Source organism: Amblyraja radiata, chromosome 20, assembly GCF_010909765.2.
Source record: "Amblyraja radiata isolate CabotCenter1 chromosome 20, sAmbRad1.1.pri, whole genome shotgun sequence".
Taxonomy (NCBI): Eukaryota; Metazoa; Chordata; class Chondrichthyes; order Rajiformes; family Rajidae; genus Amblyraja; species Amblyraja radiata.
The window spans coordinates 4,809,375-4,834,198 of record NC_045975.1 but is presented as its reverse complement, the minus strand read 5'-3'; the positions used below and the strand labels follow the sequence as shown (position 1 = coordinate 4,834,198).

At 46.5% G+C, this 24,824-nt stretch overlaps 1 protein-coding gene across 3 annotated transcripts; it reads right to left on the bottom strand.

The window, feature by feature from the left end:
- Window positions 1-22,244, bottom strand: dbx1 (developing brain homeobox 1). Of its 3 annotated transcripts, XM_033038688.1 has the most exons (6): window positions 22,131-22,244; window positions 7,869-8,231; window positions 6,245-6,343; window positions 2,106-2,308; window positions 432-769; window positions 1-387 (listed from the first exon to the last, which is right to left on the bottom strand). In XM_033038688.1, exons 1-5 carry the CDS (start codon window positions 22,165-22,167, stop codon window positions 434-436), a joined length of 1,038 nt encoding a protein of 345 aa, XP_032894579.1. In that variant the 5' UTR covers window positions 22,168-22,244; the 3' UTR covers window positions 1-387; window positions 432-433. The 3 variants fall into 3 exon arrangements, with proteins under 3 accessions (XP_032894579.1, XP_032894578.1, XP_032894580.1); XM_033038687.1 differs by having other exon boundaries at window positions 1-769; XM_033038689.1 differs by lacking the exon at window positions 22,131-22,244 and adding an exon at window positions 8,365-8,490 and having other exon boundaries at window positions 1-769.
- Between the last annotated feature and the right edge of the window lie 2,580 nt (window positions 22,245-24,824).

Below are 24,824 nucleotides of genomic sequence, written 5' to 3'. Positions count from 1 at the left end.
TTTTCATTGTTGCGACCACGTCTCATAATGCCTACTTTTATTTGGTATTATACAAAACATTTAAGATATAAACATTATGCATCTATACACTGCATACAAAATCTTTTTTTTAAAAAAGAACAATTCTTTATAAGTTATGAGTCTACAATTTCCAGTTAAGTCATTAAACAGTTGGCAATTTTTTTAATTAGAATCTAATCAAACTATACGTATAGTCATTCATAATACTCTTGGTATAAAATATTCATTCAACACACATTTTTGTACAAAAGAAAAACTGTGTACATATCGCTGAGACTGTCCACTGATTAGTGAACAGCTTCAACTGTAGATTTAAGTCCCTTGCAAGGAATGTCCATGTCCATTGGCGAAATAATCCGAGGTTAATTAGATCATTTATTTATTTGTCATTCGAAATGTCGTTCAGTTAAGTTTATGAAACGGTTATTTCTTCCTCTCCGTCTTCCTCTTCGGAGAAGTACGTGTGTTGGTCGGCGGCGAGTTGGTGTGAGATTAGGCGGAGGTGTGTGTCAATGCGCTTGTAGTCCGGGGATTGGCATAGGGGTGACTTGGGACTGTCCCTGCACCCCAGCTCCTCCTCGTCTCCCGAATGCAGGCTACAGGGGGAGGACTTCCCAACGTCGCTGAGGTCGGGATTAGGGTTCAACTTTGTAGGCAAAGTCTGTTCGCGGCAACCGCCGGCGGACAACAGTTCTCTCTCCTTCGAGTTTCTCCACTTCATCCTTCTGTTCTGGAACCAAATCTTCACCTGTTCAATGAACCAAGAAAAACAAATATATATATATATATATGTGCTGTTATTTCAGGACAGGCGATGTAATCGGACTATACCTTGCCCTATGTGTTGGAAGGAACTGCAGATGCTGGTTTAAAGTCAAGATGGGCGCAGAAAGCTGGAGTAACTCAGGATGCTGTCTGTGTGGAGTTTGCACGATCGCCACCGGGTACTCGGGTTTCCTCCCACACTTCATCGAGTGAAAAATACAGACCCTTCCACGTCCCGAAGACCGGCGGGTTTCAGGTTAATCTGCCCTCTGAAAATAACCCCTAGTGTCCGGGGAGAGGATGTGGAAGTGGGATAATATAGACCTCGTGAGGACCAGGTATTGATGGTCGACATAAAGTGGGTGGGCCGAAGGGTCCGTTTCATGCTGTGTATCTTTCAGTCGTTCAAGTCATACAGCTGGGGAACAGGCCCATCGGTCACCCGTTCACGCCAGTTCCGTGCTATCCCAATCACCCCCTGCACACTAGGGGCAATTTACAGAGACCACACTCCACCTGCAAACCTGCACGTCTTTGGGGCGCCTGTTTCATACTGTGTCTTTCAATCAATTAAGTCAGGCAACAGGTGAACGGGCCCTTCGGCCCACCGAATCCGCACTGACCCGTTTGCAACTGATCTGTCATGGGATAATGGGGGGGGGGGGGGGGGGGGGGGGGGGGTTGGGGATGGGGTTGAGAGAGAAAGATAGGTCAGCCATGATGATTGAATGGCGGAGTTGATTGGATGGACCGAATTCTGCCCGGAGAATTTGGGATCTTGCACTGATTCCTGGGATGTCAGGACTTTCATATGAAGAAAGACTGGATAGATTCGGCTTGTACTCGCTAGAATTTAGAAGATTGAGGGGGGATCTTATAGAAACTTACAAAATTCTTAAGGTGTTGGACAGGCTAGATGCAGGAAGATTGTTCCCGATGTTGGGGAAGTCCAGAACAAGGGGTCACAGTTTAAGGATAAGGCGGAAATATTTTAGGACCGAGATGAGAAAAACATTTTTCACACAGAGTGGTGAACCTCTGGAATTCTCTACCACAGAAGGTAGTTGAGGCCAGTTCATTGGCTATATTTAAGAGGGAGTTAGATGTGGCCCTTGTGGCTAAAGGAATCAGGAGGTATGGAGAGAAGGCAGGTACAGGATACTGAGTTGGATGCTCAGCCATGATCATATTGAATGGCGGTGCAGGCTCGAAGGGCCGAATGGCCTACTCCTGCACCTATTTTCTATGTCTATGTTTCTATGAATCCCATTTTAGATACCGCTCGCCTTATTGCCCGACGAATGTGGATTGTGACTTACCTGAGAGTCTTTCAGTCCCAACTTGGCTGCCAGTTTACGTCGGTCTGGCTTGCTGATGTATTTCTGTTTTTGGAACATCTTCTCCAGCGCTTTCCGCTGGACATCGGAGAAGACGGCTCGGCGGAGCATCCCTCTCCTGGGTTTGCCCCGGGCGGCGAGAGGCCACGAAAAGGTGCCAGGTATGGGGACCACAGAGGAGGAAGCTGCGGGGAGAAAAAAATAAACAGTGGGGTTACTTAACGTGGAGAAAATGCCCTTGGAAATTGACGATGCAGTGGCGGCATTACACAGACACAGTCACCGCGGACACAGCTAATGACTGAAAAAAGGTTTTGGGGAAAATTAATTTCTTGGCATGCTGGACAGGAATGGGTGGCGAATAAGAACAGGTGAGGAAATGTGTAGGAAGGAAGTGAAGATGCAGGTTTATTTCACCAAAGGTAGACTCAAAATGCTGGAGTAACTCAGCGGGTCAGGGAGCATCTCTGGAGAGAAGGTCGAGACCCGAAAGGTCACCCATTCGTTCTTTCCAGAGATGCTGCCTGTCCCGGTGAGTTACTCCAGCATTTTGTGTCTATCTTCGGTATAAACCAGCAGCTGCAGTTCCTTCCTACACAGCGGTATTATATCACGTCTTCCCTTCTTACCAGACTTCAAAAGACAATAGACAATAGGTGCAGGAGTAGGCCATTTGGCCCTTCGAGCCAGCACCGCCATTCAATGTGATCATGGCTGATCATCCCCAATCAGTACCCCGTTCCTGCCTTCTCCCCATATCCCCTGACTCCGCTATTTTTAAGAGCCCTATCTAGCTCTCTCTTGAAAGTATCCAGAGAACCGGCCTCCACTGAGGCAGAGAATTCCACAGACTCACAACTCTCTAGGAGAAAAAGCGTTTCCTCGTCCCCGTTCTAAATGGCTTACCCCTTATTCTTAAACTGTGGCCCCTGGTTCTGGACTTCCCTCTGACCAATTCGCCTCTACCCCATTGCGGACATTGGACTTGGTCTCTGGAACTGGTGCGCTACAATGCTGAGAACGATATTCTGCACTCTGTGTCTTCCCCTTTGCTCTATCTATTGTACTCGAGTTTGACTTGATTGTGTTTGCTATATCTGATTTGTTTGGTCAGCATGAGCCATATCCCCATAAACCTCCCCGATCCATGCACGCGCCTTAACAATGTTTCTTAAACGCTGGGAGTTAAAGTGAAACTTGCAGAGAAGTGCATTTACAAACAGCCGGCGTGGTTACTTGTGTGGCCTTTGAAAAAAAATGAGAATAGTTATATTTTTGAATGGATAATTGTCATAGAAATTGCGATCGGGATGGCTGCAACAAAATGGATGGATGAGAAACGACACTTTTTGAACTGGAGTATTGAAGTGATTTGCCTTATCTTCAAAATCTAGGACAAGTTTAATGAATGGAAAAGGTTTTGAGGAAAATAACTTTATTGGCACGCGTTGTGTGAAATCAAATAGCAATGGATGATCAATTGGAAATGGACACTTTCCATGGTTTCAGATGGTCTGGTGTCCTTTTATCAAAGTGTTCTCTTTCTGAAGGTGTTAATACCAGACACAAATTCTAATGAAGCGTGAAAGGTAATTGTGTAGTAATGAACTAACAGAAAAAAGACTGAGAACGGGCTGCTAAAGCGATATATTATTGGAACAAAAGCATTTTACACATTCACAATCTTAATAGAACTGCATGCCAAGATCATTGTTCGAATACTGATTATCTTGCCCCCCCCCCCCCCCCCCCCCAACATTTTCATCAAATGAGGATTAAAAAAGCTATTTAGAAAGCTCCAAACACTGCAAGTTGTTTTTCTGTTGAAACGTTCAGCTTGTGAACGAAGGCAGGAAAGGTGTAACTGTGCCTGGTTGTTTGGACCATAAGGTTAAGCGGTTTCAGACGTGTCAATTAAATAAAGAAGGGTCTCCACCCGAAACGTCACCCATCCCTTCTCTCCAGGGACGCTTGCTGCCTGTCCCGCTGAGTTACTCCAGCTTTTTGTGTCTATCTTCGGTTTAAACCAGCATCTGCAGTTCCTTCTTACAAGTTAAATGACCAAGTTTGACACAGGCAAGTTGAATCGAAATGTTTTATCGGTAACAAAAGGTGAGTGGGGGAGTGGTGGGAGTGGTGGTGGGGGTGGGGGGGGGGGGGGGGGGGGGGGTGAGGGGGGGGGGGGGTGAATTGCCAGTGTAGAAATCGAATATTAGTTTTTTTTTAATGGATAATTGCTTTAGAATGTCCACTTTAATAAATAACAGAGTGTGGATTAGCATAGATGATAAGAATTAGTTTATTTAAATGGATAATTAATTTAGATATTCTAAAAGGATATTCTTAGAGAATAAGAATTAGCACAGATTATAATGTCGTTATTTTTAAATGGGTAATTGTTTTAGATATTCTGGGTGGATAGTACAAAAAAGATAAGAATTGGTTATGTTTTGTAGATAGCTTTAAAAAAAATTCAATCGGACAAATAACATATTGAGGATACGTATTAATTATTTCTAATGGATAATTGGTTTAGAAATCACAATTAAATTGCTAGAGGATGAGTATTAGTTATTATTTTTAATTGGTAATTATGTTAGGAATTCTAATTCGGTGGATAACACTGAGAACAAGAATATTAGTTCATCTTTTAAATGGATAATTGTTTTAGAGATTGTATTTAACTCATTGTGCGGATAAGAAACTCTGCACGTTTTGAACAAGAGTGTGGAATGGATAACATGTGTTCGGAAAAAGCATTTCATTGAGGTGAATATAACGGGAAGATATCCAGGAGGGGGGTGGAGGTGGTTGGAGGTGGGTGGGGGGTGAAGATGGGTGGGGGGAGTGGAGGTGGGTGGATGGAAGAAGCTTTGGGAAAGGGGAGAGAGGGAGGGGGGGGAGGGGGATGGAGAGAGGGGAGGGGTGAATGCATGGAGGGAGGGAGGGAGGGAGGGAGGGAGGAAGCTTTGGGAAATGGTTGTACTGGTGCTAAAACTGCGTGTGGTTCCTGGAAATGAAGCGGCGATTGGTCACGGTCCTCAAAGCTTTGTTAGGAATCAGTGATGGACTGCGGGGCTCTGTGGGAAAACGGCAGCCGTGAAGGGCAGCCAACTGTCCTCCTGAGAATGGACCCGCCTAGAATTTAGTGCGTGACAATTTCTGCTAATTTGTAGATTATGGAATGGGAGCAAAGTGCCATCCATCAGCGCTGGTGCTAAATAGGGCATCAAATAAGCGAGACTGATTTCCAACTGTTGTACTGCTAACCACCTCTGAACTATACTCTAACCCCCGGGACAGGCTGCAAAATATGCGTGAAACTAGAGGCCCACGAGTGCCTGTGTGGTGGCGGCGGTGATGGGGAGGAGGAGGAGGAGGAGGGGGAGGGGAGAGGGAGAGGGGGAGAAGGGGGGGAGGGGATAGGAGAGGAGGAGGGGAAGAGATGGGGAGGGGGGAAGAGGAGGGGGAGAGAACAATGGGGGGGGGTAGGAGAGAGGGAGGGCAAGAGATGAGGGGGGGAAGAGAAGGGGGGTTGAGGGGAAGAGAGGGGGGGGGGGCGAAGAAGGGGGGAGCAGGAGGGGGAGGAAGGGGGGGGGGGTAGTGTGGAGCAAGGTGCTACTAATCCGGAGGAATTTTTTTTAGTCCCAGGGTGGTGAATCTGTGGAATTCTTTGCCACAGAACGCTGTGGAGGCCAAGTCAGTGGATATTTTTTAAATAAAGGCAGATAAATGGATTCTTGATTAGTCCGAGTGTCAGAGGTTATGGGGAGAAGGCAGGATAATGGGGTTAGGAGGGAGAGATAGATCGGCCACGATTGAATGTGTACGAAGAAACTGCAGATGCTGGTTTAAACCGAAGATAGCCCTAAAAAACTGCAGTAACTCAGCGGGACAGGCAGCATCTGTGGAGAGAAGGAAATGGTGACGTTTCTGGTCGTCTGAAGAAAGGGACACGACTCGAAACATCTCCAGAGATGCTGCTTGTCCCGCTGAGTTACTCCAGCTTGTGTGTGTGTGTGCGTGTGTGTGTCTAGCTATGATTGAACGGCGGAGTAGGCTCGACGGGCCGAATGACCTCATTCTGCTCCTATCACTCGTGACCTGACTGACTGACCTACCTGGGAAGTACGTGGAGCGGATGAAAGGCTGGAAAGAACCTTCGAAGTAAGGAAAGAAAGCCTTCGGCGAGATCCCCTGGATCAAAGGGTGCGAGGATTCTGTAGGAAAGAGGAAAAAGAATCTGAGAACTTGCAAACGTCATCACATGCAGGGCCTGTCCCACTGTACGAGCTAATTCAAGAGTTCTCCCGAGTTTCCCCTGATTCGAACTCGGAGAATTACGGTAATAGCCGCTGTTGAAAAATCTTCACGAATCTTTACGAGCTTACCGCGTTTCCCGAGTACCTGCCGTTAGCGTTACGAGCCGCTAAGAGACGTCCCGAGCTCCGACGTATCCGCTACGTACATTCTCGTGCTTACCATGAGTTTGATTTTTTTAAAACTCGGGAGAGCTCTTGAATTAGCTCGTACAGTGGGACAGGCCCCTCACAAACCTTTAACCAGTGACGACGGATAAAGACGAAGAGACCATTCACCACAAAATGATCACGACCAAAATCGTTAGATAGAAAATGTTAGATAGTCTCATTGCTTTTTAGGTAACCGTGTAATTAGATAGACACTAAATGCTGGAGTAACTCAGCGGGACAGGCTGCATCTCAGGAGAGAAGGAATGGGCGACGTTTCGGGTCGTGTCTCCTGAGATGCTGCCCGTCCCGCTGAGTTACTCCAGCATTTTGTGTCTACCTTGGATTTAAACCAGCATCTGCAGTTCTTTCCTACGTCTCTTTAGGCAACCTGGTATTTCAATACGATAACTTTGGTGTGAAATAATTGCATAGCACATCTCCATAATGGCTTGCCATTGGCTTTGGACAACATATTTTAGAGACCTTTTAGAAAATGGTATATTTTATTTCGATTGCCATATGTTAAAGTGATATATGTTAATATATATGTTAATATATAGAAAGTTAATATGCCGCGCCCTGATCGCAGTACTTGAGTAACTTAATATAGTACTCGGATAGCTACGAATAGTACTCGAGTAACCTTATGCACAACCCGTCAATTAGTTCAATAATGTTGATTAATTCAATATAATAATATTCACCTTAATAATTAGATTAAGGTGAATCGAACATGGAATATACACTAAGGTAATATCAGAAGAAAAGGTGCATTAATTATTTCATGTGACGACGTTTCTACTTATTCTATATAACAAATGAGAACATTATCATAGGTTTAAGAAGGAACTGCAGATGCTGGAAAATCGAAGGTAGACAAAAAGTGCTGGAGGAACTCAGCGGGTGCAGCAGCATCTATGGAGCGAAGGAACTAGGCAACGTTTCGGGTCGAGACCCTTCTTCAGACCTGCTATCTTGCTCATTATGATCTTACTTCAGTAGGCGGTTTGCAGCTAGTACTTTATGGAGACCTGGTAAATAACGGCAGCATCTGATGGAACTGTTTTACTGACTAGGAAATCTCATCCGTGACCCTCGGACTATCCTTGATCGAACTTTGCTGGTTTTACTTTGCACTAAACGTTATTCACTGATCTACATTGCAAATGGTTCGATTGTAAATGTGTATTGTATTTTCTCTAGACTGGATAGCACGCAACATAAAACGCTTTTCACTGTACCCTCTGCAAACTAAACTGAACGAGACACTCACCAGTTCTTGGGGTTGACGAGAGGATGGCGTGCACCCCAAACTTGAGGTAATTGGACTCGTTGGCTGGCGAGATGGAGGTGTGAGAGGCGCATATCCCGCTGGTGACGGGGCTGGCGGTGCGGTGCCGTTCTGTCGTGGCCGGGCTTGGGACAGTGGCGGCTTCGGAGGCTGACGGAGCCACGGAGCGGGGCAGGTAGCTGACAGGCCGACTGATCTTCAGCAGGTCCTCCACCAAGAAGCTGGCCCCCATGGCGTGCGAGGAGAAGGCCGACTGGAGAGACTGGGGGAGAGTCAGTGTCGGGGTCGGCCTCAGAAGCCCGGGGTACATGGCAGAAGGCGCTATAACACTGGGGAACATCATATCTGCAGCGGCGAGGGAAAGAGAGGGAGAGAGAGAGAGAGAGAGAGAGGAAGAAATAGAGAAGTCCCAATCAATCCTATTCAGCAAAGAGCTTCTTTACCACCTCCCCCCTACTCAGTAAGATCCGACTACCACCTCCAACACTTTTCTACTTTTCTCCGGGCACTTCCTCCTGTCCGGTGAGTTTTATAGTGGTCAGCCTCGCTAAGTCTTTTGAGAGGTGACGGCTCACAACAATGAAGTTCAACAAAGTTCTCCACACGAGTTCCTTTCACTTGCACTTTCTGGCTCGGCGATTGGCCCATTACACCAATTTATGATTGGATTAAACTCGATAAGCAAGCAATCACAATGGCGTTTCCACAAAGGAGGTGTCGACGTTGATTGCGAGTACCGACCGCCTCTTTTGAATACACTGCTGAAGGATTTGGGCTGCTATTGTGTGGGTGCAATGCACACAGGCTAATTAAAAGACAATTTTCCGAGATTCCAATGACATTTTCCTCGTTTGAAAGGAATTATGAAAAGAAAGTACTAAATTTATTTGCTGCTCCCGCTGAGCCAACAAACCTGCCCAATACATATTCATATCCTCACGACATAATCTCCTTGTGAAAGGCATCCGTGGACCAGGCAGAGTGAGACATTTAAATAGCAGATTGTTCCCAAATGAGGAAAGTAAATTATATTTAAACAAAAATGGTAATTTTCAATCGAAAGCATCGCCAATTGCAATATCATAAAACATAATCACCGGTTAATCTTGCAAAAAGGGTCCCCAATATCTCAAATGTCGAGAGACTCGGTTTTTTTTGTTTATCGAGTTCTATATGTAATTAAACACCTCATTAGTGAATGAATTGATACGAAACTGAAACACAGAATACAGACAATTCTATTGACACTGAAACGTTGCATATTGGAATAAATCTATGGGTAGGAAGCTCGTAAACTAATCTAGAAAAGTTGTAACCGAACGAAAAAAACAACCCATTTTTGGCTGAGCTTTTTTTAAAGTGCTAATTCGCAACATATTTCTCGCTTAATGTGCCCCCTGACTGCTTGACGATATTTAAATAACCAGTTAATACGCTTTTAAAAGAAGCGTGCAGTCTTTCTGTGGGAGAACAAAACCTCCCCGGAATCGATCAAATTGCTCTTTAACGCGATAACAGATGTGAAGAATATTAAGTTGAGTTTGAAGAAAAAGTACTAGTTTGTTCTTAATATGCGTCGGAAAGGAGGCAGCGTCCACGTTATCCCATTAACCGCGGCAACAGCACCTTCCCTGTCACCATCAGCTGGATTTTTTTATTTACTCAATACAATGCTTTTTAAAAAATCGTATTAGCTGACGTTCAGCGGCTTTACTCCCATTTAAAATAGTTTATTTTCGCTCCCTCTCTCTCTCGCTCCCTCTCTCTCCCTCTCTCGCTCCCATTCCCCCTTCTATCTCTCTCGCGTTCTGCCTCGGCTGTAGATTATCCTTATGTTCGGCCCCTTCACAAACGGACAAAACTGCATCCGTGCATGTATGTATCCAGCGATGGAACTTGGAAGAGATATTAATTCAGCTTAAAATGGAAAAGGCGTTTAAAAAAAAAAAAAACTACAGCGCTCTAACAATGGAAAATCCCGTTATTCTTTTGGACAGGGAAACAGATATTTGCATTTCTGAGGTTTGTTTTTTTTTCCGTTTGTATAAAAAAACAAAGCACGTTAGCTAAACTTTACTGGAGCACGATGCTGAATAGAGTGCTGGTGGTTTGGGCGATGGAGTTAGTAACTGGAAATATGAGGACCACAGGCAGTTTTAAATCACTTTTGAAATCGGAACCATTTGTTTTTCGTTCGTGGGAAACGACATTTGGAATATGGGCGAATTTATGCTGTGGGGGGGGGGGGGGGGTGGACTCGCTCAACAAATGATCTCGTAATAACTTGTGTAGGAAAGAACTGCAGATGCTGGTTTAAACTGAAGGTAGACACAAAATGCTGGAGTAACTCAGCGGGACAGGCAGCATGAGTTCTGGAGAGAATGAGTAGGTGACTTTTCGGGTCGAGACCCTTCTTCAGTTCTCCAGAGATGCTGACAGACCCGCTGAGTTACTCAGGCTTTTTTTTTGTATGTCTATCTTCGGTTTAAACCAGCACCTGCAGTTCCTTCTTACACATAATATCGAACACATTGAGCAAACCTGATGTATCTGCTTTTAGTGCGTGCTGAGCAAAGTGCAACTTTCACCACCAAATTATCGAGCATGGAATGTTGTAAAAATACTATTATTGTTATTATTATTATTACTCCACTGTTATTATTGAAAATTACTCTACTAATAACAACAATAGTAATAATTAAGTGCTAGTTAATTTAGATTGCACACAACGCGGTATAAGGCCCTTCGGCCCACCAAGTCCGTGCCGACCAGCTATCCCTGTACGCTGGCACTATCCGACACACTAGAGGCAATTTACAATTCATACTGAAGCCAATGCTGAAATCAAACCTGCACGTCTTTGGATTCTGATCACGTTGATCTAAGCGAGCATTTAAAGCCATCGCAGCTACATTTATGTAATTGTGAGTGATTCGCCTCTTGGAGATTTTATAAGGGCAATACAGATGTCACTCAGTTAGAAAAAGGACAGCGATCAGTAACAGCGGTTGTGTATGTGAATGCATATCCTAGACAGAGCAGCGCACCGGAGCTCATAGTTACTGGAAACGCACACATTTCACATAAGTGGAGCAAGACTTAAGTGGAGCAAGTCTTAAGTCGACCGAAGGAACTGCTGATGTCGATTTACCAACCAAAAAAGACACAAAGTGCTGGAGTAACTCAGCGGGTCGGGCAGCATCTCCGGATAACATGGACAGGTGAGGTTTCGGGTCTTCAGACTGATATTAAGAGTTTTAAGGTTTGGGTAAGTGATATGAGCGAGAAGTAAATAATTTCGAGATATGTCACCGATCCATGTTCTCCAGAGATGCTGCCCGACCCGCCGAGTCACTCCAGTACTTTGTATATTTCTTGCTCAGCCTCGGTCCACTGATAGGCACAAAGTGCTGGAATAACTTAGCGGGTCAGGCAGCATCTCTGGCGAGAAGTTGCCCTTCCTCAAATGGAAAGATAGAGACGGAGGCGGGAGAGAGACTGGAGACGAGAAAAGACTGTTGCTGTGTGTGGCAAGATATTTCCCACTGATTTGACAACAAGTCCAAGAATTGGTTACTTCCAAAGAAAATCGCCAAAGTCCAATGAGTCTCGGGGAGCGAAAAACAGTTTAATAGAAGGAATGGAACAAATGAGATTCATTGAGCTAACCCTGAAATGACCACGCAACTGACAGCGCCTTGTTATCAGTGGGACGAATGAGATTTCCTGTTCGTGAGCAGAGAGAAAGAGCGAGAGAGGCAAAAACGACATCGACTCCTTCTGGTGGTAAAATGTGTGTACGAAGCAGGGACGCGGGAAGTGTCTCGGCCCGAAAAACGTCGCCTCTTCCTTCTCCCCAGAGAAGCTGCCCTGACCCGCTGAGTTATTCCAGCACTTTGTGTCTATCTTCGGTGGAAAACCCAGCTCCTGCAGTTCCTTCCTACACACACGACATGTCTGGATTTATTCACCACAGCGGTGGACAGACAGACGCAGAGAAAGTTGGAGTAACTCAGCGGGACAGGCGGCATCCCATGGAGAGAAGGAATGGGTGACGCGTACGGGTCGAGACCCTTCTTCAGACTTGAGAGTCAGGGGGAGAGGGAAACGAGAGGTGTAGATATGTCAAAAGGTAACGGCGATGAAGGAAACAGGCCATTGTTAGCTGCTGGCTAGCTGGCTGGGTACTGCGGTGCTGGCTAGAAGGGCCGAATGGCCTCCTCCTGCACCTATTTTCTATTTTCTATGTGGTAGCAAGTCTGGGTGAAAACGTGCCCGTTGAATCGGAGAGCAGGAGGGGGGGGGGGGGGGGGCTCACAGAGCGGGGGGAGCAACGAGAAAGGATGTCTGTCTGAAGCTGGTCACTTAAGATCAAACCTCCTTGTCCCATGTTGTCCGATCATTTGGTTTCCCAGTGATTATTAGTTATGGTGGTGGGGTTGATTGACTCCACACTATGACCTTAATAAATTGGCCAGTTGTTCCACTGTGTGAGGGAGCGAGTGCCGGCGGCTCCTTTTGCACTAAATCAGGGCAGCGACATGAACTGTGAGCTTGGGTCGGGCCCACGCTGTGACCACACGTGGACGAGGGAGGCTCAGAAGTCGGGGTCCACGCCGCGCTCTTGACACGATTTAACCCCCCCCCCCCCATTCCCTAAATGGGAAGGGGGGGGGGGGGGGGGGGGGAGAGACCAAACAAGCATTCAAAGCAAAATAAAGCATAAGCATCGATGCAATTTGACAGATTTATCTTCGACAGATTTTTGAAGGCTGCCTTTAGAAGCATGTGGACGCTGATGAGGTCTGTGACTAATGTTCTTTGACCCATACTCGTCCTTTTTGTTCACCCTGCCATTCATGTTAGGGCTGGTTATCTCCATTATATATATATATATATATATAAATAAAAAAAGAAAAGGTACCCCCGTTTTCTTTGTAGGGCTGAGCAGAGATTGTGTATTTTTCTCCATCCCTCTCTAAAAATTGGAGAGTTTATGGAAGAGACGTTTTCTTTAAAAAAAATCAGGCCGTTTTGGGGGGGGGGGGGGGGGGGATTTAATCCCCCCATGAAGTAGTCTAGCAGGTCGGCGCATGGTCTTATTTCCATACGAGTTAAACTCAAGCGCCGCCTAATTCACCTAACCGACGTCAAACCGCGGCCAATCTTGGATGGTGAAAAGTATATTAGAACTGGCAGCCTCCGGATTTTGAGAGGTGAACGGAGAAGGTTTTACTTTCCACCGCGCTCGATTAAGATTCAACTTTTATGATTAACATTATCAAGATAGACACAGAACGCTGGAGTAACTCAGTAGATCATGCAGCATATCTGGAGAAACTGGATGGATGTGTAAAAAGGAACTGCAGATGCTGATTTAAACCGAAGATAGACGCAAAAACCAAGGCCAGGGGCCACAGTTTAAGGAGTATTGCGTACAGTTTTGGTCTCCGAATCTGATGAAAGACATTCTTGCCATAGAGGGAGTACAGAGAAGGTTCACCAAGCTGATTCCTGGGATGGCAGGACTTTCATATGAAGAAAGACTGGATAGACTCGGCTTGTACACGCTAGAATTTAGAAGATTGAGGGGGGATCTTATAGAAACGTACAACATTCTTAAGGGGTTGGACAGGCTGGATGCAGGAAGATTATTCCCGATGTTGGGGAAGTCCAGAACTAGGAGTCACAGTTTAAGGATAAGAGGACCGAGATGAGAAAATCATTTTTTACACAGAGAGTGGCGAATCTGTGGAATTCTCTGCCACAGAAGGTAGTTGAGGCCAGTTCATTGGCTATATTTAAGAGGGAGTTAGATGTGGCCCTTGTGGCTAAAGGGATCAGGGGGTATGGAGAGAAGGCAACGATGGGATACTGAGTTGGATGATCAGCCATGATCATATCGAATAGCGGTGCAGGCTCGAAGGGCCTAATGGCCTACTCCTGCACCTATTTTCAATTCAATAAGAATAAGGGGTAAGCCATTTAGAACGGAGACGAGGAATCACTTTTTCTCACAGAGAGTTGTGAGTCTGTGGAATTATCTGCCTCAGACGGCGGTGGAGGCAGGTTCTCTGGATACTTTCAAGAGAGAGCTAGATAGGGCTCTTAAAAATAGCGGAGTCAGGGGATATGGGGAGAAGGCAGGAACGGGGTACTGATTGGGGATGATCAACCATGATCACATTGAATGGCGGTGCTGGCTCGAAGGGCCGAATGGCCTACTCCTGCACCTATTGTCTATTGTCTATAAAAAGCTGGAGCAACTCAGCGGGTTCTCTGGAGAGAAGGAATGGGTGACGTTTCGGGTCGAGACCCTTCTTCAACCACGGAAGAAGGAGTCTGAAGAAGGGTCTCGTCCCGAAACGCCACCTATTCCTTCGCTCCATAGATGCTGCCTCACCCGCTGAGTTTCTCCAGCATTTATGCCCACCTTCGATTTTCCAGCATCTGCAGTTTCTTCTTAAACATGCTGATAGTCTGATTTATTTTGTCTGTCAACAGAATATGTTTGGAAAATATATTCTTCCTTTTTGACTTGGTGAATATCAAGCCTGGGTGAAATATAATAGGAATTTGTCATTTTCCTATTGACAATCTGATGAATCCCATTGAGTCACTCCGAACATTTTGTGTCTATCTTCGGGGTAAACCAGCATCTGCAGTTCCTTCTTACAAATTGTTATTGAGATTATACTGCTTTGTTCCAGATAACAACATTTGTCACCTCGTTTCATTTTTTATTTGCAGATTTGAATTTGATGTTGTAATCCATATCGCAATGGACGCACCCATAACGTTGTTTTAATTTCCCTGTATACCACTCCATTTCCCAGTGGTCCTCATACGAGGTTGCCACGCCAAAGTGTGCGTGAACATCTCAGAATTAATCCTGAAACTCATAGATCCGATTGCATTCTCTATCTGATCACACATTCGAGGGCAGAATGGCCTACTCCTGCACCTATTGTCTATTGTCTATGTCACAATAGGCAATAGACAATAGGTGCAAGAGTAGGCCATTCGGCCCTTCGAGCCAGCACCGCCATTCAATGTGATCATGGCTGATCATCCCCAATCAGTACCCCGTTCCTGCCTTCTCCCCATATTCCCTGACTCCGCTATTTTTAAGAGCGCTATCTAGCTCTCTCTTGAAAGCATCCAGAGAATCCACAGACTCACAACTCTCTGTGAGAAAAAGTGTTTCCTCGTCTCCGTTCTAAATGGCTTACCCCTTATTCTTAAACTGTGGCCCCTGGTTCTGGTTCTTGGGTCACATTGTCCACCTAAGCTCAAGTCAGTCTGAAGAAGGGTCTCAACCCGATACGTCACCCATTCCTTCTCTCCAGAGATGCTGCCCGTCCCGCTGAGTTCCTCCAGCATTTTGTGTCTATCTTCGGTGTAAACCAGCATCTGCTGTTATTTTTCCCTCACACAGCCACTCTTTAAATCGTCCTCCAATTCTCGAAGACCGTCTGTGGGACCAACCCTGCCCGGTCCACTGGTCTTAGTGAAGACACATCTACCCCTTGCAAAAGACAGCGCGGAAACAGGCCCTTCGGCCCACCGAGTCCGCGCCGACCAGCGATCATGCCATACACTAACACTATTCTACACACAGTAGGGACAATTTTACCAAAGCCAATTCGCCTACCTCCAAACCTGCACGTCTTTGGGGTGTGGGAGGAAACCGGAGCACCCGGAGAAAATCCACGCAGGTCACGGGGAGAATGTACACACTCCGTACAGACAAGCACCCGTAGTCGGGATCGAACCCGGGTCTGTGGCGATGTCAGACAGCAACTCTACCGCTGCGCCTCCCTTGTTAAAACCTATCCACACTCTTACTAATGCAGACCTATGGAAATTAGCCCCAAGGGGAAACAATCATGATTGATTTTACAGTTATATCATTAGAGTTAAAAACGAACAAATTCAATGGCTCATGTCCGACAGGCACGGTGGCACAGTGGGGTAGAGTTGCGCCAGAGACCCAGGTTCGATCCTGACGTCGGGTGCTGTCTGTGCGGAGTTTGCACGTTCTTCCTGTGACCCGCGCGGGTTTACTCCGGGTGCTCCGGTCTCTTCTCAAATCCACAAATAGACGTGCGGGTTAGCCCGTGTAAAACTGTCATCCAGTGTATGGACAGTGGATACGAAAGTGAATTAACATACACCTAATTAGGTGGTCGGTGGGCCGAAGGGCCTGTTTTCCGTGCCGTTTCTCAAACTAAAAGCTAAAAAGCAAACAAAAATGTGAACTCTCAGAGTGACAAACATTTCTGTGTATTGCTATCTGAAGCCATCTCGCACTGTCTTAACGGGAAGGCAAATCGTCGCATCAGTAAACGGGTCTTCTCAGAAAGCTTGAGTAAGCGGGTCAGGCAGCATCACTGGAGACATCACAAAAACTGTGACTTAGGGAGTGAATTCAGTAAATTGAATGTATGTATAGCCTCCGAGGATATCAGGTGGAGTTTTTTGTTTGCACGGTACATGTATTGTAGATATTTATTATCTGAATAAAGTCTATTTTGAAATGTTAAAAAAGCATCTTTGGAGAAAAGGAATGGGCGGCGTTATGGGTCGAGATCCTTCTTCAGACAGAAGAAGGGCCTCGACCTTCGGGTCACCTATGCCGTTTCCCCAGAGATGCTGCCTGACCCACTGAGTTGCTCCAGCTTTTTGCGTCTATCTTCAGGTTAAACCAGCATCTGCAGTTCCTTCCAACGCACGATGGTTGTTCTATTATCAATTGGACCTTGCAGCTAACTTGGAAGCAAACTGCTCTAGTGCCGAAACACAAGGTGGTAAAGTCCAAGCAGTTGGCTGCATGGTCTGACGTTTCAAGAACATCTTTCCCACGGAAAAGGCCACCTTTATACAGTCCAATATAAATACTAGAGGGGTTAGATTTAATATGAGGGGGGCAGGTTTTGTTTTACACAGAGGGTGGTGGGTGTCTGGAACACACTGGCGGGTGGAGGCAGGTGGGTGTCTGGAACACACTGGCGGGTGGAGACAGCTACCAAGGTGGCGTTTGGAAAAGCTCATGGATTGAGGTCTGAAGAAGGGTGTCGACCCGAAACGTCACCCATTCCTTCTCTCCAGAGATGCCGCCTGTCCGCTGAGTTACTCCAGCACTTTGTGTCTATCGTCTGTGTAAACCAGCATCTGCAGTTCCTCCCTAATCATATACGATTTGGGTTTGACGTCGTGTTGGGCACAGCCATAGTGGGCCGAAGGGCCTGTTCCTGTGCTGTACTGTTCAAATAGAACAGAGTGAACAAGCTTAAGTAATAAGAAAGGCACAAAGAGCTGGAGTAACTCAGCGGGACAGGCAGCATCACTGGAGAGAAGGAATGGGTGGCGTTTCGGGTCGAGACCCTTCTTCTCCTATCCGAAATATCACCCATCCCTTTTCTCCAGAGATGCTGCCTGGCCCGCTGAGTTACTCCAGCATTTTGTGTTTATCTTCGGTATAAACCAGCATCTGCAGTTCCTTCCTACACAAGTTTAAGGTTAAAACAGTAAATGTGGAAAGTTCTAAGTCTTGCGCAAAACCAAGGAACTGCAGATGCTGCTTTACAACAAAAAGACCCAAAGTGCTGGAGTAACTCAGCGGGCCAGGCAGCATCTCCGGAGAGCATGGATTATTAGTACGGGTGTCGGGGGTTATGGTGAGAGGGCAGGAGAATGGGGTTAGGAGAGAGATAGATCAGTCACGATCGAACGGCTGAGTTGACTTGATGGGCCGAACGGCCGAATTATGCTCCTATCACTTAAGAAAGTTCGTAGTCCTGCACGATTTAAGGCTTTCTTTTAAAAACGCAAAGGGTTTGTTTGCGTGCGTCTGTTGTGTGGGACACACTCGGGTCTTATGCGATAATTTGGAGTGAAGGTGCATCAATCTCATAGCAGAATGATTTGAGTATAAGAGCAGGGAGGTTCTACTGTAGTTGTACAGGGTCTTGGTGAGACCACACCTGGAGTATTGCGTACAGTTTTGGTCTCCTAATCTGAGGAAAGACATTCTTGCCATAGAGGGAGTACAGAGAAGGTTCACCAGACTGATTCCTGGGATGTCAGGACTTTCATATGAAGAAAGACTGGATAGACTCGGCTAGTACTCGCTAGAATTTAGAAGATTGAGGGGGGATCTTATAGAAACTTACAAAATTCTTAAGGGGTTGGACAGGCTAGATGCAGGAAGATTGTTTCGATGTTGGGGGAGTCCAGAACAAGGGGTCACAGTTTAAGGATAAGGGGGAAATCTTTTAGGACCGAGATGAGAAAAACATTTTTCACACAGAGAGTGGTGAATCTCTGGAATTCTCTGTGATAGAAGGTAGTTGAGGCCAGTTCATTGGCTATATTTAAGAGTGAGTTAGATGTGGCCCTTGTGGCTAAATGGATCAGGGGGGCATGGAGAGAAGGCAGGTACAGGATACTGAGTTGGATGATCAGCCATGATCATATTGAATGGCGGTGCAGGCTCGAAGGGCCGAATGGCCTACTCCTGCACCTATTTTCTATGTTTCTATGTTTCTAATCTAAAGCTCGCTATTACGCAGGCGTCTCCGCGCTGCGCTCCGGGTTTAATATCTCCCCTCCCCTCTCTCTGCCTTCGCGCAAAAACAGTTAACCACCTGTCAGTCGGGTGCACAATAACCGCGTCCAATAGAGCTTTTCATGCATGTGTAATATATTTGTTCGCCCATTCACTTAATGAAGCTGATAAATGTGCTGCAGACAATCGCCAAGTTAATCTATTTAGTAAAATGTTTTAAGACTTGCAGGCTGCGTTAAGAAGAGGGGGTTGCCCACATTTTCATTCAAATGCGCCGTCCCCCGTGCGTGCCTTTCAGCGCCAAAGGACAACATTCTTGCGAATATAATTTATTATAAATGTGCTTTTAATGGGTTTAATTCGCGCAGCCAGCTGTTTTGCGCTATTTGGTGAGTCGCTAACAAACGCGGAGGGATAGAAAGCTAGTTAAAATTAGTTTCGGTCACTGAGGCTAAGCCATATTTGCTGCATGCCATCTGCCTGATTGGCACAATAGAAGGATTTTCGGGGGGGGGGGGTGGGGGGCAAGGGGGGTGGGGGTGGTGGGATGAAAGCTGCAGGTCCAATAGTTGGTAAATTATAGCTGGTAATTGTAGCTACATTAATGATCCTTATAGAAACTGATAACATTCATAGCTAGATGCAGGAACAATGTTCCCCATGTTGGGGAAGTCCAGAAAAGGGGTCACAGTTGAAGAATAAGGGGTCGACTATTTAGGACTGAGATGAGGAAAAACTTTTTAGACAATAGACGATAGATGCAGGGAGTAGGCCATTCGGCCCTTCGAGCCAGCACCGCCATTCAATGTGATCATGGCTGATCATCCACAATCAGTGCCTCGTTCCTGCCTTCTCCCCATATCCCCTGACTCCACTATCTTTAAGAGCCCGATCTAGCTCTCTCTTGAAAGAGAGAACCGGCTGAACACAATAAACATATAACAGGGGCCATAGGTTTAAGGTGAAGGGGAAAAGATTTAATAGAAATCTGAGGGGCAACTTTTTCACACAGGTGGGTGTATGGAACGAGCTGCTAGAGGAGGTGGTTGAGGCTGGGACTATCCCGCCATTTAAGAAACGGTTAGACAGGTACGTGGACAGGACAGGTTTGGAGGGATATGGACCAAACGCGGGCAGGTGGGACTAGTGTAGCTGGGACATTTTGGCCGGTGTGGGCAAGCTTGGCCGAAGGGCCTGTTTCCACGCTATATCACTCTATGACTAGCTTATCTGGGGAGAAGGAATGGGTGGCGTTTCGGGTCGAGACCCTTGTTCAGACTTTTCAGGCCAGCCTGAAGAAGGGTCTCGACCCGAAACGTCACCCATTCCTTCTCTCCAGAGACGCTGCCTGTCCCACTGAGTTACTCCAGCATGTTTGTGTCTATCTTCGCAGTCAATCAGCATCTGCAGTTCCTTCCTACACAACGGTTCATCCTCGGCACATCCCGTTTCTGTCTGTGTTTAGATTAGATGTCTACCAGATCTTTGCAAGTCTGCCGCTATCTTAAATCAGTGTAATTCGTATATAAAAGCATCAATATCTCTCCATATCGCCGTCTATATCTCCCGTTCTCCCTTTCCCCTGACTCTCAGTCTGAAGAAAGGTCCCGACCCGGAACGTCGCCTCTTCCTTCTCTCCAGAGATGCTACATGTCTGAGTTACTCCAGCTTTTAGTCTCTATCTTCAGTGTAAACCAGCATCTGCAGTTCCTTCCTAAACAAGCTTAAGGTTAAAAAAAGCAACAGGCACTTTGTCAATACCTTTGACCGTCAATGGGGGAAGTTCGAAGTCTTGTGCAGAACCATGGAACTGCAGATGCTGCTTTACAGTTTTAAAAAAAAAGACACAAAGACCTGGAGTAACTCAGCAGGTCAGACGGCATCGCTGGAGAACATGGATTAGTACGGGTGAGATTTCGCCTATCCCTTTTCTCCAGAGATGCTGCCTGACCTGCTGAGTTACTCCAGTTTTTTGTTGTTGTCTACAAACGTATCAAGCCACGTTAGGAAAACTTGTGGCCATACATCCTGCTGTCTGCCTTGGTGCAAGGCAGACAGCAGGATGTATGACCACAAGTTTACACCAAGTAGCCGGAGTGGTTTTTGTCAGTCTCCACTACCTGCAACCTCCGGCAACCACCTGCAACCTTCGGGAACCGCACGGAAACCTTGGGTGGGGCGCAAAGTCTCCAGAGGTTTCCGTTCAGGTTTCCTAAGTGGGACAGGGGCATATATAACACTGTCCTGCACACACTAGGGACAATTTGCAATTTTACCAAAGCCAATTAACCTACAAACTTGTATGTCTTTGGAGTGTGGGAGGAAACCGGAGCAGCCGGAGAAAACCCACACAGGTCACGGGGAGAAGGTACACACGATGTACAGGCAACACCCGGAGTCAGGATCGAACCCGGGTCTCTGGCGCTGTGAGGCAGCAACTCTACCGCTGCGCCGTTACTTGGTGGAACTATATATTGGGAAAAAGTGTGTTATATTCCCCCTGGCCACAGCGTATGTGCATCTTTGGGGTAAATTAATGATTCGGCATGTCGAGCTGTATTTCACTAGTTAGACAATAGACAATAGACAATAGCCCTTCGAGCCAGCACCGCCATTCAATATGATCATGGCTGATCATCTCCAATCAGTACCCCGTTCCTGCCTTCTCCCCATATCCCCTGACTCCGCTATTTTTAAGAGCTTGAAAGCATCCAGAGAACCTGCCTCCACCGTCCTCTGAGGCAGAGAATTCCACAGACTCTGTGTGAAAAAGTATTTCCTCGTCTCCATTCTAAATTGCTTACCCCTTATTCTTAAACTGTGGCCCCTGGTTCTGGACTCCCCCAACATCGGGAACATGTTTCCTGCCTCTAGTGTGTCCGAACCCTTAACAATCTTATATGTTTCAATGAGTTTCATGGTTACTAAAGACTGTATCCACATTTCACTCTTCGCCACCTCAGTTCCCCCCCAACCTAATAGGAAAATTATCACCATTGTAATATTGAGCAGGGAATATCCAGTGTGGGTGCCAAGAACTGCGATGGCTCACACCAAGGCAGTGCCTAGTTAACCCGGTAGAGATAAAAATGTTGGCGAGAATAGTCAGGAAAGCCGAAGACAGACACAAAATGCTGGTGTAACTCAGCGGGACAGGCAATATCTCTGGAGAGAATTGAATAGTCGAGACCCTTCTTCAGTCTTCAGTCACCCATTCCTTCTCTGCAGAGAGGCTGCCTGTCCCGCCGAGTTACTCCAGCGTTTTTGCGCGCCTATCTTCGGTTTAAACCAGCATCTGCAGTTGCTTCCCACACGTTAAGGAAAACCGGGTCGTAGTCCTGCTAAATCGCCCCCAACGGAATGTTTCATTGATTTCTTTGGAAGCCGCGGGCTTCAGCCCAAAGGAGGCGCGATCATATCGCCCCAAACACACACACACCTATGAAGCGAGACTTCAACTGCGCGCAAATCTCTATGGACTGAGTCCCCGCTTCGTTTTTGAGCGGCGCAGCTTAAATGTAGCACCAGCTAGTCGCTGGGAACGAACGCACTTGTCCAAATTTACCTGGAATCTTTTGAATTTGGAACAAGATATTTTACCTTCCAGCCAAAACAAAAGAGTTAAATGCGGAAACCTCTCGATTCGTTGAAAACAAACAACACGGGTTACTCACCAAAACACGGCATTAGTTTAAAACTCCATGAAGACATCTGAAGATAAAACCGGAGAAGTGTGAAGAAAGGTTTTCCCACCTGAAAGGTCACCTATACCTTTTCTCCAGAGATGCTGCCTGTCCACCTCCAGCATCTTTCAGTCCACCTTCTGGAAATAAATGGAGAAGTTATCGACAAAATCTGATGGATAGATTTTGGATGGACGGTCTGAATGGCCGCCGCCCCGCCCCCCCCCCCCCCCCCCCCCCCCCCCCCTCCCCTGTGTGTGTCTAAAAGCTTCAAAGATTGAGATTATGGGAGGCTCCAAGGGCATTGGAAGTCTGAGCCAACTAGACCGAGACTAGAGCTATTCATAACAAAAATAGAAATAGATAAACAAGGAACTGCAGTTGCCGGTTTACAACAAAAAAGACACAAAGTGCTGGAGTGACTCTAAACTAAATAGACTAGTTTGCAGTTGGATGGATAAACCTGCAAAAGAAAACTAGCAACTATTGGTTTAGCGCGTTTCAATGCCCTCAAGGGACGAGTCGAAGACAATATTTTTAACGCTTGTCAGGGAACCTGGATTGCAGTCAAATTATCCATTAGCTCGTTTCAATTCCACATCGTTGGCTGGGTATAAAGACTATTTTTGTCCCCACTTTAACGGCAGCCAAGATGACACTGATTCCAAAATAAGCTTTTGAATAAACTCACTCTAGCTATTTGTGTGGATGGTGGTTTCATTATCCAGGCAGCGCGCCCGAACCCACAACATGCCATTGAGTTGAACGCTGTCAGTTCATTAAGCGGCCATTCTGTGTCAATGTCGCTGCCCGGTTACTCGGCGAGGGGCGGCGGGGATGCGCTTCATGTCATGAAATCTGAACCCGTTGCTTAACTTCAGCGAGTTTCCAGACACAAACGATCGCTGGAAATTGAATTTTCACGAAATTTATGCGTTCATTGAGGTCATTGCTTGAAAGAGTTACATCTCAATTTCTTTTCCAACTTTGTACGTTTTTCTACCTAACTGTGGAATCTGGAGTTGCGATGGGGAGAACGAGACGGGGTCGTGGTAACCGAGGCTGCACTGTTCCCCCCGGGGGAGAGGCGGCACTTGTGTCTTAGGAACAGTGCGGACAGTCCTCACCCCCTCCCCCCCCCCCCCCCCCCCCCCCCCCCCCCCCCCCCCCCACCACCCCGAAAATTCAAAATGTCTCACACCAGGTGTAAACCCCGAGGAGTGTGTATGTGAGTGTGTGTGTGTGTGTGTGTGTGTGTGTGTGTGTGTGTGTGTGTGAGTGAGTGTGTGTGTGAGAGAGAGAGTGTGTGTGTGTGTGTGTGAGGGTGTGTGTGAGGGTGCGTGTGAGCGAGAGTGAGTGTGTGTGAGAGAGGTGTGTGTGTCAGAGAGAGGTGTTTGTGTGAGAGAGGGTGTGTGTGAGAATGAGAGGGTGTGTGTGAGAGAGGATGTGTGTGTGTGTGTGTGAGTGAGCGAGTGTGTGTGAGAGTGAGCGGGTAGAGGCCTCCTTCTATTAATGCAACCAAACGATCGCTAAATTTGGCTCTCGAGGCTTCCGATATCACCCAGAGCGAACATTAGTAGAGTCTGAAGGGTCTAGACCCGAAACGTCACCCAATCTTTCTCTCCAGAGATGCTGCCTGTCCCGCTGAGTTACTCCAGCATTTTGTGCCTATCTGTGAAGGGGTCATTTTATAGAGGCCAATTAACCTACAAACTTGCGTGCCTTTGCGATGTGGGAGGAAAGTGAATCTTGCCAGGTCTTGAGGGCCTGAGCTACAGGGAGAGGTTGAGCAGGCAAAGACTCTATACCTTAGAGGTTAGAAGAATCAGAGGTGATCTTATAGAGGTGTATAATATCATCTGTTATGTAACGCCCTCTAGGTGCTGTAACCAGTTCAATGTGCTGTTGTCGAGGGCCTTATATAATATCATGAGGAGGATAGGGTAGTTGCACAGAATCCTTCCTCCAGGGTAGGGGAATCAGGAACTAGAGGACATAGGTTTAAGATGAGAAGGGAAAGATTGAATAGGAACCTGAGGGGCAACACTTTTTCACATCGAGGATGGAGGGGGAATGAAAGGGGTTGCCAGAGGAGATAGTAGTAGAGGCAGAAATAATAACAGCATCTAACTTACATTTGGGCAGGTACACATGGATAGGGAAGGTATAGAGTGATATGGGCCAAAAACAGGTGGGCAGATGAGATTAGTGTAGATGGGGCACCTTGGTCAGCATAGGCAAGTTGGACCAAAGGGCCTGCTTCCACGCTGTATGACTTTATGACCTGGAGGAGACCCTTGTGTGAGGCAGCAGATCTACCTGCTGCACCACTCTCCACCCTGAAGTGAAGCAGGTCAGAAAGGAATAATCACCCGGTATAATAATCTTCCCCCTTCCCAGTTCTCTGACCAGTCTTACTGTCTCCGACTACATTTTATCTCTGTTTGTTTTGTTGTCACCTTCTCCCAGCTAACAATGATCTCTGATCTCCATTCCCTTTGTACTGTTTTCACATTTGCACTTCATTATCTATGTATATCCCTCTCCCCTGACATCAGTCTGAAGAAGGGTCTCGACCCGAAACGTCATCCGTTCCTTCTCTCCAGAGATGCTGCCTGTCCCGCTGAGTTACTCCAGCATTTTGTGCCTATCTTCGGTTTAAACTCAGCATTTGCAGTACAACAA

Bases quoted from the DNA above. Each gene is read 5' to 3' on its own strand.
- dbx1 (XM_033038687.1), bottom strand. From the start codon at position 22,167: ATGTCTTCATGGAGTTTTAAACTAATGCCGTGTTTTG. The intron at 2,309-6,244 runs GTAGGTCAGTCA...TTCTCCCCGCAG, and splicing joins CCGCTCCACGTACTTCCCAG to CTTCCTCCTCTGTGGTCCCC. The intron at 770-2,105 runs GTAAGTCACAAT...TTCATTGAACAG, and splicing joins TGGGACTGAAAGACTCTCAG to GTGAAGATTTGGTTCCAGAA.